The sequence below is a fragment of the Dreissena polymorpha genome, chromosome 4, assembly GCF_020536995.1.
Source record: "Dreissena polymorpha isolate Duluth1 chromosome 4, UMN_Dpol_1.0, whole genome shotgun sequence".
Taxonomy (NCBI): domain Eukaryota; kingdom Metazoa; phylum Mollusca; class Bivalvia; order Myida; family Dreissenidae; genus Dreissena; species Dreissena polymorpha.
In genome coordinates this window covers 59272310-59287542 of record NC_068358.1, presented here as the reverse complement: position 1 = coordinate 59287542, position 15233 = coordinate 59272310, and the positions used below count along the sequence as shown (strand labels likewise).

General features: G+C 34.6%; 1 protein-coding gene across 1 annotated transcript; it reads right to left on the bottom strand.

The window, feature by feature from the left end:
- Positions 1-327: 327 nt before the first annotated feature.
- On the bottom strand, positions 328-1188 carry LOC127877939 (uncharacterized). The gene is made up of 3 exons (XM_052424265.1): positions 1015-1188; positions 712-815; positions 328-451 (listed from the first exon to the last, which is right to left on the bottom strand). Exons 1-3 carry the CDS (start codon positions 1186-1188, stop codon positions 328-330), a joined length of 402 nt encoding a protein of 133 aa, XP_052280225.1.
- Positions 1189-15233: the final 14045 nt, after the last annotated feature.

Sequence of the window (15233 nt, the reverse complement as noted above, 5' to 3'; positions counted from 1 at the left end):
AAAATGCTAACAGGAAAAAATCATGATAACAGGAACAAAACATTCTAACAGAGACCATTATGCGAACCTGTAAAGCGACCCAACTGTCCAAGTTGTTTATAAATAAAAGTTCTGTCATCATCTGAAACAGATCTGTTTAGGGCCCTGAGAAACGAGTAAAAAAGGTACATTGCATTAAGAAATAATTATGAATACAATTATTCTCATGAGTAAATGAATATATCTAGTATGGTTCGAATAAAAATTATATAGAGTACACAATTTTATTATTTCAAAATAAAAGCTTTGAGATGACATTTTTTAATCATTTTAAAATTCTTTTGCCCTTTACCTGTATCCAGGCTGATTTGGTAAATACATTTCCGCCATCGTCACAGTTTTCTTGGGTGATGCGGATTTCGGACGCTTGATCCAGGAACACTTAATGTCAGTTTTGCTCGCTCTCTTGTATCTGTATCATGAATTAATTTAATAACAACTTTTAAAAGCTTTAATACATACAAGACATACTTAATACTAATAGTAACACATAAGCATTTGCTTCTACATTCCCTGTGAGGATATTTGTGTTTATTATGAAGAACTTACAAATGTAATTGTTAGCTGAAAAAAAGGTATCATGAATAGTAAACAGATAATTATTTTTTCTTAGTATATTTACAACTTGTTTCAAACATAAACAATACAAATATATGTAATTGTATGCATTACCCAAACAGTAAAGCAACAGCCACATGATGACATTTGAATTCCCTCATTGGACACTGACATGTCGATGATTGTATCACGCCGTTGTCCTCTGGTTCAAGGTGAATCTAATGAAAAATATATAACAAAATCTGAAAGAGACGCCATTACAAAACGTAGACTTCGCAACGAAACAATTTACATCCACAAGTGAACATCGTAAGAGACGAAATGAACATTACAATATACAGAGAAATACAGATCATTCGATTACGAGTACGATTAACATGTTACTTTATCATAGTAATTCGGATGTATATAACTAACCGTAACATTATATGATGTATTTTTCATCGAAGCCTGGACGCTGGCACGGATTACACGCAGTTCGTCCATAAATAATTTCAATACCCTGTCGCTTTCACTCGATGCTTCACTATTTCGACTTAATTTAACATGCGATTCAACGTAGTTAGACCAGTACATTATTGATATAGCCATTCTGATTTTTTGTTTGTACCCGGAAGTTAGAGATCTCGTGAAATATCGGTGGTCACATGACGAGACTTACATACCCTATTGTAGCTGTGCAAAATAAACGAGAAAGCAATGATTATATTATGTTTTAAAACCAGACGAAATCATAGTTAATGGTAAGATAAAGTTATGCGCCTGCGAAATAATTCAATGTGTTTTCAAATACCATCGGAAATCGAACGCAATCTTATGTATAAATGTTTTTCCACGGGTAAAATTCAGAAAAATAATTGTTGCGAACCCGTGTCGACTGAATTTGTTGCTAGTTGTATCCCTTGATAGTATATATAGTATATAGTAAAAAATCGAGACTTTTCCCTGTGTCCGAGGTTGATCTTAGCTTATTACATCGTAGGTTACTGCGTGTACTGTTGTTCTGCGTTCGCACGAAAATCACGATTGGCGCCTCGATTGAACGTTTTGTTGGGACCTAATCAGATCATATCGGGTAATACCAGATCTTCAAGTACATCATATTAATCGTGAAAATGGTGTAACGGTAGAAAAATCTACTATACACACGCACGATCAACTGCGCTCAATTCTTAATCGCAGTCACCGTAGTAAATCGAATTGTATCCAAACAAAGCGTGATCGCTCTTATCTATTGTTTTTTACCTGGGCGTAGCCCAAAGGCCATAGTAATGATATCAATTTCTGAGCTTATTCGAATTGGCTGGCTGCCAAAAACAAAATTGCCAAAACACCGATTTACTACTTAATTCATGCGCACTGAAATAATTTCTTCGAAGATGTCAATAACCCGCCTGGTAAATACAGAATATCACTATATAACATGACAGTGTCATTAAACGTGAAAAAAATGTTATTGAAGCAAAATTGCTAAACATTGGCTACGACATAGTTTTTATTCACTCGACGGTCTAGGCCAAAAAGATACGAGTGTCTACGGAGACTGTAAGAATATTTTTTTTCTGAGACATTTTTTGATGACATTATATTTGGTATTTATAAACATATCTTAAAATATTTTTATTTTATAATCCGTTTAGGAATGTCTTTCTCCAGAAAAAAAATCACGATCATTCTCGGAAATAGATGAACTAAGCGGATATGGGTATTTTTACTGCGCAGATCGAGCGCGCAAATCGAGCGCGAAAAGTTCTACGTGAGACAAAGTACACGATTTGTACACCGTTCTTTATCAGGGTAAGTGAACTTTCTTTTTTATACACATTACAACGGAAGTATGAGTGTTTTCCTGATCTGTTAATTATGTAATAGAAAGGTGATGTATTGGACGCCAACAATAACAGTTTTTTGAGGCCATGTTGTTGTTGTTGTTGTATATCTTCAACGCCAATGTAGACGAGCCTCTACTAGATCTGCAGAGTTGAACAAAATCTAGTTCCCATCACCACTATCGTGTAGTCCCACCTGTCTATGTACAATGAAGTACAATGTATAAACAAAAATATTGTCTTTTCTGACAGTCTCAGAGCTTCTGCACTCAACCGCTAGGGTCAATCCGTATACATTCGGACAAAGGGAGAAATTTGGAAAATACATCCTTAATGCATTTTACGCCACACTAAATCTAGCCCCAGGCCTTCAGCGCCTACAGCACTTTGATTCCACATCGTGGTAATCGCAGTCAATCTTATGCTAGAAAAAAACGTTAGGATCGGTTAAAAGAGTTGAAGTCTATAGTCGATCGGGTCTAAACGCTTCATCGAAAATACAATCGCCAAATATATAGCAACAATTTGGTCGTATTTTAACGTATTTGTACTGGGAATCAGACCATGTTAGACCGTGGCAGCGAACATATTTTAATCGAGCGCGAGGCCTCGTTTCATAACGTACGGACGGCCTGAAATATCAGATAATTACCACGATCAGCTTCGTGTCAAGAATCGTGAGGAGAGAATAAAAAAAAAGAATCGTGAGGCTCATTCCGGATCGCACGAAGGTGGGACCGTATGATAACGAATATGTTTTATAACAAGACGTAGACTTGACCAGTCACATCAATACCTTTTGTGTAAGTTTAAATGAGTCGCCAAACAAAAATAAAGCAATGACAATCCATTCTCTCAACATACCGAACTGATATGTTTACGTGCACATTTTCAAAAACAACCTGCTTGCTCGACATATTTTGATAAAGTACACTGTAACTTTCTACTGTGTCGCAAAACTTGTACAGTTGAAGAAAGAATGAACTTAACCATGTAAAATGTCATTTTATTAATTAATAAGCCTTTTGTTATTGTTGCACTGACGAGTTTGTGAATTAAGTGTTCTTTTGAAATAATTAATTTTCCACTCTCTCCGCAAAAATAACATTTATTTCATACCTGCAGGTGATTATTTGTTTCATAAGTTATCACATAAATGGTTTAGGTCAGTGAAAAGCAGGTAAAATTGAATTTATTGGAACATCTGTTTTTGCTTATTTGTTGTTTTTTGTGTTGAATATTTGCTTTTTTCAACAGTTTTTTTGTTGGATTCGCTAGCAATCCATTTGTTAGGATAAATGACTTTCATGTAAGACCATGGCAGAACGGATTATCATTGTTGAAACGAAAATGGTAGAATATCAAGTTATGTATAATAAACTATGTTGCCGAATCGGTATACTTTTAATGTTAATGAAAACATTGAAGAACAAGTGTGAAGTTTGTATGCATTTTCAGTTTTTAGACAGTTTTTTAGCATTATGTTATTTAATTTTTTATAGCAACTGGAAAAAATATAATGCTGTATGACACAATTGTTTATTGCTGTTAGTGCCAACTTGACCATGTGTAATAATTTGAACCGATTAAACCTTGTTTGATTTTGACTTTTATATCGTTTACCTTATTTTCATAGTTTACATAATTACGTGTTAGGATTGTCGAAGAAAAATAAACATAACCATCTTATACCCTCACTGCTATTGTTATTAAATTATTATGGCACTAAGGGGATATGATACTTATTTCATAACGTGTGTCCACTGCAGTTATAATCAACTGTTAAAACAGGTATGCGTCTTCATATGTCTAACCTACAATTTGTCCAACAAACTAATACATGTTTGGTATTTGGAATGTCGACAGCTGATGTTGTTTACTCAACAGAATGCTTAAACTACAATTTACATGTATTTTGAGATTTTAGATTGATTGGTATAAAGGCATACATTCAAATGGTTCTAAAATATGCTTACATCATTCTATCAAACGTACTTAAAAGCCCCATTACTACTCAAAATCAACGAAAATTTCATACAATATTTCATAAAATAAAGTTAAACAATTAAAATTCAGTGTTCCTTATGGCAATTGCCGATATTTCAACGCCATACGTGGTCTGGTAAAATAGATGTTTGTAGAAACAAAATGCTCGTTTTTATTATTGTTTTGCATATTTAAGTCCATTTCAATTTCCCGCAACGATATCTATTCATACGACACATGAACACTAACATGGTACCATTTAGTGTACGTGTATCGTATAAATAGATATATTCGCGGGAAATTAAAATGGAATTAATTGTGTCACAAATAAATAAAAACGAGCATTTTGTATCTACAAACATCTATGTTATCATACCGCATCTAGCGTTGTAATTTGGGCTATTGCTATAAGGAACAATGATTGTTTAGGTGAAAACTTTATTTTACGAAATACTTTATGAAATTTTCGTTGGTTTTGAGCGTTATAGAGGCTTTAATTAGTATAGTTATAGTATTAAAGCGGCTGAACGCTATCTTATTGTCTTTAATTTACTCACGTGGATTTTCATACCTTAAATAGAGAAAGTGATCTTTTATATGAAGAACATGTTAAGTTTGAAATCTGTTACATTGCTTACAAAGGGGTTGCTGTCCGCCATCGAAATTTGGTGCTCATGTACATGTTGCAAGACATATTTATCGAGCTTAAAAATTGATGTTAACACCATTTTCCATGTTTGTAAAATTGATTATAAAATAGAATTTCCGCAGTAATTATTATTATTATGCTTGCAAAAGATTGATTCGCTTTCTTTGCTTACAAAGTTGAATAGTAATTCTATGATTTTAACACAACTTAAGGGGACTTGCGCCACATGTATATATAGAAGAGTTCAACAACTTCTGGCATTGATAATATGTGACGCGTTCTGAGAAAATGGGGCTTAATGCATGTGCGTAAAGTGTCGTCCCAGATTAAAATGTGCAGTCCGCACAGACTAATCAGGGAAGACACTTTCCGCTTATATGGTATTTTTAGTTTCAAAGAAGTCCCTTGTTCCCGAAAATCTAGTTTAAATGGAAAGTTTCTTCCCTGATTAGCCTGTGGGGACTGCACAGGCTAATTTGGGACGACACTTAACGCACATGTATTATACCCAGTTTTCTCAGAACACGACTCATATCATTGTATGCGGGTATTGTGCTGTTAAATTACGTGTTTTCATTAATATTAAGGATTTGTTTATGCATGTTAATTGCGAAAGGATGGGGATTCATACACATATTTCATGAGGTTACTTATCATTTTCATTGTTGGAATAATGACATTGAACTACAAAACATCAAAGTAATTTATTGGATGTCTTACAAGAACTCATTAGTGAGGAAACACAGTTTTTAGTTATTAGGAACGTCTTAATTGTAGTTGTAAATAAAGTTATAATTAAATTTGTATGGTGATTTTTTTATCATTTTATAATAGCGTAAACATATTTTATTTATAAGTTTCAATGATTCATTTACGAACAAGTTCAATTAAATCGTCGGAATTATAGAATTAAATATGACATGTGGTAAAAGCTAAAATATTATTTTTTATTGCAAAAACGGTGTAATAGTTGCTTATATCTTTCAATTGTGAGAACATTATAAGGAGAACATTTATTAAGTTTAATAAAAATTCAATTATTTAGAACTTTAACAATGCCAATGCCAATTATGTAACGGAAACTTTAAAATTTGACTTTTTAATCGGTTTTATCCGTTGTATAGTAAACTTACAAAATAGGATTTCTTAGCATGCCCTAGTATTCAATATGATGCATTGTATTCCTAATGGTTGTTTTAATTATTTTCAAGATAAGTGTGATCAAACCTTAACCGATGGGGTAATCACGTGATAGTCAAGATGGCGACGTCCATGCCGAGGCAAGTATTTTTTTGCCGTTTTATTCCTTAATTACTTGTATTATTTTTTATATGCCGCTCACTTTCCAGCCATATCAGCAAGATAGTTACACGCGTTAATTTCGTATTATTATTCGCTCTATATCTCGACTTTACTCGCTGCAAAATTTCTTAGAAGGATGACCTAATTACAGCTCAACTAAGAAATTTTGCGGGCAGTAAATTCAAGATATAAGGCGAATGTTAATACGAAATAATCGCTAATCACAATTTTACTGATATGGCTGGAAACTGTGCGTTCTTTTTTAAATAAAAAAAGAAATAAAGGGTATAAAACGACGAAAAATAACTGCCTCGGCATTGACGTCGCCATCTTACTATTACGTTATTACCCCCTCTGCTTGAATAATACCTAAAATGTGCACGTTTCAACTTTTATCAGTAAATATATTTAGTCTTGACACATGCATGTTGCTTACTTGCAAATAAAATCGAACCAAGACCGGTTATTGTTAATTATATTTTTTTCCTAGTGCCTCTATGAACTATTTTAAAAAGAAATTTGCAATATTATCTAGGTTAGGGAAAAACTCACAGATATGCCGAAACGCCCTTTAAAGGGGCATGTTCACGTTTTGGTAAATTGACACACAAAAAAAACATTGTTTCAGATGCGGAAATTTACATTGTAGTTATTATATTTGTGAGCAAACAGTTATACTGAACATTTACCATGCTCTAATATATCAAATATATGCATCTTTTGACGGTTTAAAACCCTGAAAATTATAAAGCGTTGCAATGAATACTTTGGAGAGTTCTGTTGTTGCTGTTATATTTTGTGATACTACAAAGATTGATAATATTAATTATAAAATACATCACTTATTGTATGAGTACGGATGGCCGAGTGATCTAAGCGATAGACTTTTGCTCCAGGGTTCAGTGGCTCGAGCCCAGTTGAGGGTTAGTTTTTCTTTATTTAATTTAATTTTTTTTAATGGATTTTTTTTTGTATCCAATGTTTACATTTATCATTATAAAGTATTTTATGGCAAACCTCAATACATGCCAAAATCTGTGAAAAGACCCCTTTAAATCTTAAGTGAACAACTCTGATAATTATGATCAAATACCTAACCAAGTCTTTTGCTAATTATCCATGTATGCTTGTTCATATACAAGATACCAGCATGTTTAAAATATTTGGGTAATAGAGATCTTCAAACAATTGGTCTCATTCTAAATGACAGACTGTTTTATTGTAGTTTTATACAAACACATACACTCAACAAGAACTGCCAGTAGACAGCGCGCTCGACATTTCGAGTGCTTGTCAGTATAACGTTAGCCATCATGGGGGAATTGTTCATTTTCAATAATGTCAAGGTAATATAGTCATATTCTAACTGGAAGAGATATAATTGAAACATATTGATCGCTTATGTTTTAAAGAAGTGGTACATTATAGACGATTCTGAGTTCAGGTATTTTTTCCACAATCTATTGAACATTTGTAAAGACATAAAACAAACTCATACGATTATATTTCAAGTTTGAAAGCAATAGCTTGGGTGGGATGATTGGGCGGATTTTCAAAAATAAAATAGTCAAAATAAAGATTTGTGTTCTCATACCATGTTAAAAAAAATTCTATTTGTGGGGGGAGGGGTTGAGAGGGGGAATAATCTCTTTTTTTTGGGGGGTGGGGTTAGATTCTGGGGTGGGGCGTGGGGGATGGTTTGGGTGGTGTCCATTGTGGTATGTCAGGTAAGTGTTGTTTTGTCAAAGTATGAACCAAATATGATCCTAAATAAAGAAGTTTGGGCAATTTAAGCAAAATTTATTTATTTAACCTTGGAATTCAAGGTCATTCAAAGGTCAAGGTCAAAGTCAACTTGCCAGGTACAGTTTGAAAGCAATAGCCTTGATACTTAAGAAGAAAAGTGCATCTAAACACAAAATTTAACAAAATATTAAAAGTTACTAAGTCGAAAAAGGGCCATAATTCCGTCAAATTGCCAACCAGAGTTGTGCAGCTTGTCTTGTACAGTCCTCTAATGATAGTTAGTGAGTGTTCCAAGTCTGAAAACAATAGCTATGATACTTCAGGAGTAAAATGGACCAAAACACAAAACTTAACCAAATTTTCAATTTACTAGGAATAAAAGTGCCTATACCAAATGTTCAATTATCTTAGTATAAAAGAGGCCATAGCTTTAATACTTTAGGAATAAAGTGAACCTAAACACAAAACATAAACAAATTTTCATTTTCTAAGTATAAAAAGGGAACATAATTCTTACAAAATGCTTGATACAGTTGATTGCACAGCTCTTGTTTATAGATTGGGGTCATGTTGGTAAAGAAGTATGCAAAATAAAAAAACAATATTACAAGGTATATAGAAACTATTTGAGGTGGTACGCAAACTCTAACATAAATTAATCAATAATATGCATATTCTAAGTGGAAAAAGGGCCATAATTCTTACAAAATGCTTGTAACAGTTGCCTGCTCTTGTTTATAGATTGGGGTCATGTTGGTTAAGAAGTATGCAAAATATGAAAGCAATATGTCAAGGGACATATACATATTTGAGGTGGTACGCAAACTTTAACATAGATTTATCAATAATATGCATAGTCTAAGTGAAAAAGGGCCATAATTCTTAAAATATGCTTGTTATAGTTGTCTGCTCTTGTTTATAGATTGGGGTTATGTTGATAAAGAAGTATGCAACATATGAAAGCAATATGTCAAGGGACATTGACAATATTTGAGGTGCTACGCAAACTTTAACATTCCAACGCTCACGGGAACGGAAATGCCGACGCCGGGGAAGTAGGATAGCTCCACTATATATATATTTCATATATAATAGTCGAGCTTAAAATAAGCAACATATTATCAATTTATTTATTGATTTCGTTTGATAACGGACTTCGTTTTTAAATAACAATATTTCATGAATAAAAATTTTCATTAACACCTGAATACAAAATGGAAACACTTAATAAAGATCTAACGAAAATAGCACAAAACCAAAAGATTACCACCCACCAAAAATTATCAAGTGCAAAACATTGATGTATTCGTATTAATCTGCGTGTCACCAAGAAGCCAGTGCCTATACTATTTGAAAAACGCTATATAGGAAACTGCTCCTAGAAGAACATTTTTTTTTATTGCGCACATATTTTGACACTCCGTTGTCCGACGATAAGAAACATGTCAATAGTCGGGTTCGTTGAGTTATTACTGACGGGAACCACACGTCTGAAACACACAACAAAAGAACCTTTAAATTTATTAAAACGTAACGTTTTCTTAAATTAACTACACACGAATGCATTTTATTTCATCGTCTCATGCTGTTTCGCCATTCAAATGAAGACGCGTTGGATTGGAGATAAAATAGCTATTTCGTGTACATGTACAGGCATGTATAACACACAATTTAGATTCGATTTCCATGAAAGTTCATTCTATATTGGTAAGTGTACAAAATCAAAGTACTGAAAGTACTGGTGTGACGATGCTTTTGAGAGAATGGATATAAAAGCATCAAGTAAAGTTTATCTACATCACCACAATTGTGTATGTTGGTACGAAAAAAAAATTTGGTACAAAATTTTGCGAAAAAAAATTTGGGTATGAAAACAAATTTGGGTACGAAAAAATATTTGGGAAAAAAAAAATTGGGACCGAAAAAAATTTGGGTACGAACAAAAAATTGGGTACGAAAAATTTTAGGTAGGGAAAAAAATTTGGGGGAACGGGAAAGTAGTACCTGTGGGGAACTTGACCCACACTCGCAAATTTTCGGCCCTTTCCGTCAAACATCAGATAAGTACCTCGAAGGCAATAGTATGAATACACATTTCGGAAGCGGTAATGCGGTCCTACCTACGCGCGTCAAAATGTAAGCGAAATATGTACACAAGTCTGTCAGGAATGATTGAATTAACGAAGAAAATCGTGTATTGATTTAAGTTTTTTGAAGAAATGTGCAGAAAATATATTAAACAAGAGCTGTGTTTGTGAAACACAATGCCCCCTGCTGCGCAGCTTTGAAGCCATATAGTTCACCTTTGACCTTGAAGGATGACCTTGACCTTTCACCACTCAAAATGTGCAGCTCCCTGACATACACATGCATGCCGAATATGGAGTTGCTATTTTCAATATTGCAAAATTTGACCTTTGACCTTGACCTTGAAGGATGACCTTGACCTTTCACCAATAAATATGTGCAGCTCTATGAGATACGCATGCACGCCAATATTGAAAAAGTTATGGCCAATTTTTAAGTTTTTGGACAGACAGACAGACGCTGTATATTTGACATTTGACCTTGAAGGTTGACCTTCACCTTCACCTTTCACAACTGAAAATGTGCAGCTCCATGAGATGCACATGTATGCCAAATATCAAGTTGCTATGTTCAATATTAAAAAAGTTATGGCCATTGAAGTTTTCGGAGGGACGGACAGACTGACACACTGACTGACTGACTGACTGACTGACTGACTGACAGTTCAACTGATATAGGCCACCCTACCGGGGGCATAAAAAGCAATGTCGGTATTTTTCTCAGCCACATTAGTGTTAATAGTTTGATATCACAAAATGAAAGTGAAAGTAGAACTGTCAAAAATGACAACCTGTCAACGTGTTGTTTTTGCTGGCACGAGAGGGCGATTACACTCAATGTGTTCACATTTTGACCATAGGCTTTGTCAATGACCTTTATAGTATGGGTAGCTTTGATATTATTTATTGCTATCATGTAACTGCATAATTGTGTATATGTTTACAATACACAAAGCATAAATAATGATATAAATATACTGATTGAGCTTATAATAATCTGAGAACTATAGCCAGGTCAATTAAGGACTTAAAATACAATTTTGTGTCCTGATTTCATGAAGAAATGACCATGCATGTCCTAGATTTCAAATTTAAGGCGTGTGAAACATTGGTAGCATTACCGTTAAACTGTTACCATGCTTATGAAATTAGTTTTTATTGAACTATCTAAGAAAATCTAAATCAGGCACTGATTTTTCTTGTTTTAATACAGTCATAGATGAGTTGTGGCCTCTGGGTAATGACCAATTTTTGCTTACTTGTCACACCCTTAAAACTTTCCACACGTCTATAATAGCAAATCTGGATTTAGGTGATCTTCAATGGTACATTTAAACTTTAGCTCTGTTACAAGAGTGCTGGTAAAGTCCAGTCACATATTTAAATCTAGGCCATGTCAAAATCAAAGTATCAAAGACAAATGAAAGATGCTTTCATTAATTATTGTCCAGTTGTTTACTACTGCTGTAAGTTTTTATATAATATGACTGATGAACATCATGTGAGAGAAAATTGACATTATCATTGAATATCAGGTTTAGCAGCCTTTTAGATAACAAAGTATGCTAGTTTTCAATGTCGCTTCTGGGGATCAAACCCGTAGGGCTTTTAGGAAGATTCTGAAATTTTCGATCCCTCGAGAGCAACCAAACCAAAAATTAAGTCAAATATTGCCGACTCGGTTTTTTGAGTCGGTTCATGAGGGATAATGGAGCTCGATTGGACATTGTCGGCTTTGGTACTACTTTCATGTACCCCGGGTACTCTTAAGTATACTTACATGTACCCTGGGTACTCTAAGTATACTTACATGTACCCCAGGTATGGTAAATAAACGTAATTGTACTCGGTCCATATTAGACTGTACCCGAGTTGTATTCGCGCCCAAAATCCGATGTCGTAAAACGCGCAACCGATTATCTTAAACACACTTCTCTTAAAAAAACACTGCATCAACATGCTTTTTGAGTATGTGTTCCGATAATAGAGAGGCCATTCTACAGAAAATTGACATAAATGTGCAGGGCTTAACACTAAGGCACGTCCGAACGACATTCACTGCCCGTACCTTGGTCCGGGCTAGCCAATGTCCCAGGAACATGCCCGACCGGTCGTGTGTATTTTGGGCGGGATTATATGTTCTATATCAATAAACTGCGTTTTAAATAAGCTTTTCAAAGATGCAAAAATCTTAATACAGTACGATCAGATGACAATTAAATCCCAGAGTGAGTTCGGAGACAACAAACGGATCGTATTTCGAAATAGATTCGGAACCCCTTGATTGCAATCAAAAAGAGGCCGACAATTCAGAAAATCCCCGGCGGTTTTCCTGGTAAATCACGTCAGTACCTATTTTTAAACGGAATGTCGCTAGACACGGTTTTTGATTGGTTTCCTCGAAGTGACGTGTTTTCTCAATGAAAATACGTTTGAAACTAAAAGCCGGGATCGCACAGGATCGTCCGGAATGATGTAGGTATAAAACTCGACATTAACACAAAGTAACTATAAAATTAATAGTCAATTTTAAATAATTTTAATTTGTTGTCATTATGGAAAAGTTATTCCATCCTTTAGACGATTAATAAATCCATTTACAGGAAGATAGAGACTTTATTTAGATTAGAAGTGTTTTGACAATATTTTTTACGCAATTCAATTAGCAAAACTAATATTAATGGTCGATCCCGGCTTTTAGTAGAGAGTTAACCCTGTACAATTGTTACAACTACCGTAACACGTTATTTTGCTAAGATTCACTTACCATTTCTTGTAAGACGGTAAACCGGCAATCTATGTAAAAAAGGTTTTAACGTTCATGTCGTTGTTTAAGTTTGGCTTTACGGATGGGGATGGGGGTTCCTCGGATACGAAAAGAAAAGGGAAGGAGGAAAGTAAGAGAAAGTATGAGGAAATAAAAAAAACAAGAAAATTTCTCCAGAAATGGCGTGAAGATTACAAATAGATGTCTTAAATAGATGAATATTGATTTCAATAGCATTAGTAAGGCAAGCTAATAAGAATTATTTAATCATAATTGCGCATCTCCAAGCACAAGAAAATACAAGTTGAATGATAAATATAAAGGTTTTTATAATACTTGGGTCAGGGCACATGAAAGATTGGTCAGGGCTAGTAGGTTCTGCATTTACTAGCCCGAACGGGCTAGTTGAAAAAAAAGTTAGTGTAAAGCCCTGATGTGTATATATAATTATAAAAAAAAAATAGTCGACAACGACGGATTTAGGGTTAAATTTCCCGGGTACATTTTAGTATATTTACCGTACCCGGGATACATGTAAGTATACTTAAGAGTACCCGGGGTACATGTACGTAGTACCCGAGCCGACAATGAACAATCGAGCGATACTGGAAGGTGCAACATCTCTCACGCCCCCTAGCATCGCCTTTAGCAGTATTCAAGTGTCAACAGGAAAGTGCTGGAGTCATTGATCCCGAGGGACCAAAAAAAACACAATTGATTAATGTTCGAAATAAATAATTTGATTAATGACAATTCTATTATTTGAGCCAGGTCACAGGAAAAGCGCAGTCAAATCAGTATCCAATTAAATTATTTGTTATTGTCAGAAAAACGCTTTTAAGCAAACAGCTTTCAACCGACTGCAGGCTGATCTAGATCCAAACTGACCACAATCGCCTTAATGTCTCTTTTACTGTGACACAGTTCATTTAACTTTAAAATGATAAAAAGTACTAACACTAAAAAAGAGTATACAAACCAGTAAAGAGTTTGAAATCAATGTTGAATTTCAGGACAGCTTGGTGATCTGCAAATCCCCGATGAAATGTTGATATCGGGTATCATAGTCATTCAATAAGTCGCAAAATGCTCGAAAACAATTTATAAAGCACAATGTGACTTATATTGATAACTAAAAATACCAGTATGCCAGTTTTGCCGTGTTATGCTGTTACGATCCAGAAAGTCCTTCATTTACATCGAGTATATATCCTTTGAATTCCAACTATTGTTGTCATAAGCGGAGATTTAGTGAATAAATAATTCATATATCCTAAATGACAGCTTCTAAATAGCGAAAGAAGCCAATTTATGCAGTAAGAAAGTTTTGAATCGAGACTCTCATGGTGGCGGCCATTGTTGAATGTTGAAACACGAACGACAACTCTGCTAGGAGAATGTTATCAATGTCGAGCAATCTCCTACGCAGTGGCGAATGCAAAAGGGAAGTAACTGAAAAATCGAGTTATCTCAATCGGACTGGCTCGGTCTTTTACATAGGTTGCCATTGTGATTTTTTTTCTACGATTATGATACCTTGGACGATGCTGTTCGCATCGTCAAAAATTATATCAAGCATTTAAAATGAAGTGTGTATGCCAGTCCATGACACATGTATGCGTTATATTTGTGGCAGTAAGAATGTTGATGACAGCTATATACTTTTTTTCTGACAAATGACCGTTAATTAAAGCCTTTTCGACAGGGTCTAATTACTAACACTAACGCGAGACAGACAGATTGCCAAAGCGACGGTTTTACAGCTATGGCATTTAAATGTCGCGGCTTTTAATTTATCAAAACGTGTGTCCTACATGCACTTGTTTTTGTAATCATATATAATTATGTTCATGGTGATGTAGTTTTCAACAAAAACAATATTGTTTATTACACGTGTGCAGCATAACTGACAATCGTACAAGAGTCTTGTTCTAATGCTTGATGTACAGTTCGCATGTACGTAGTTTCAAAGTAAAGCTTAAAATATAGATAATACACAGACGAAGTTTAAGGTTGATACTATTATAACAGATAAAGAAAACGGACTGTTGAGGAAATCATTTATCAGAGCCCCCAACAACATTCTGCAACTGCCCCCTTGAATCTTGCCGACGAGATCAAAGCATTACAACGAGATACCGATAGAGGGAGGACTTTCGGAGCGCAGCATGTCGGGCATAAGCGGCACAATCCGAGGGCCTTGAGGTTGGATGGCAAGTACTCCTTCATAGTCCGCTCCTCTGAAACATTTTATGTGTAAGTAGTGCAAA

Bases quoted from the DNA above. Each gene is read 5' to 3' on its own strand.
- LOC127877939 (XM_052424265.1), bottom strand. From the start codon at position 1,188: ATGGCTATATCAATAATGTACTGGTCTAACTACGTTGAATCGCATGTT. The intron at 816-1,014 runs GTTAGTTATATA...ATTTTTCATTAG, and splicing joins ATACATCATATAATGTTACG to ATTCACCTTGAACCAGAGGA. The intron at 452-711 runs GTAATGCATACA...TTCATGATACAG, and splicing joins GCTGTTGCTTTACTGTTTGG to ATACAAGAGAGCGAGCAAAA.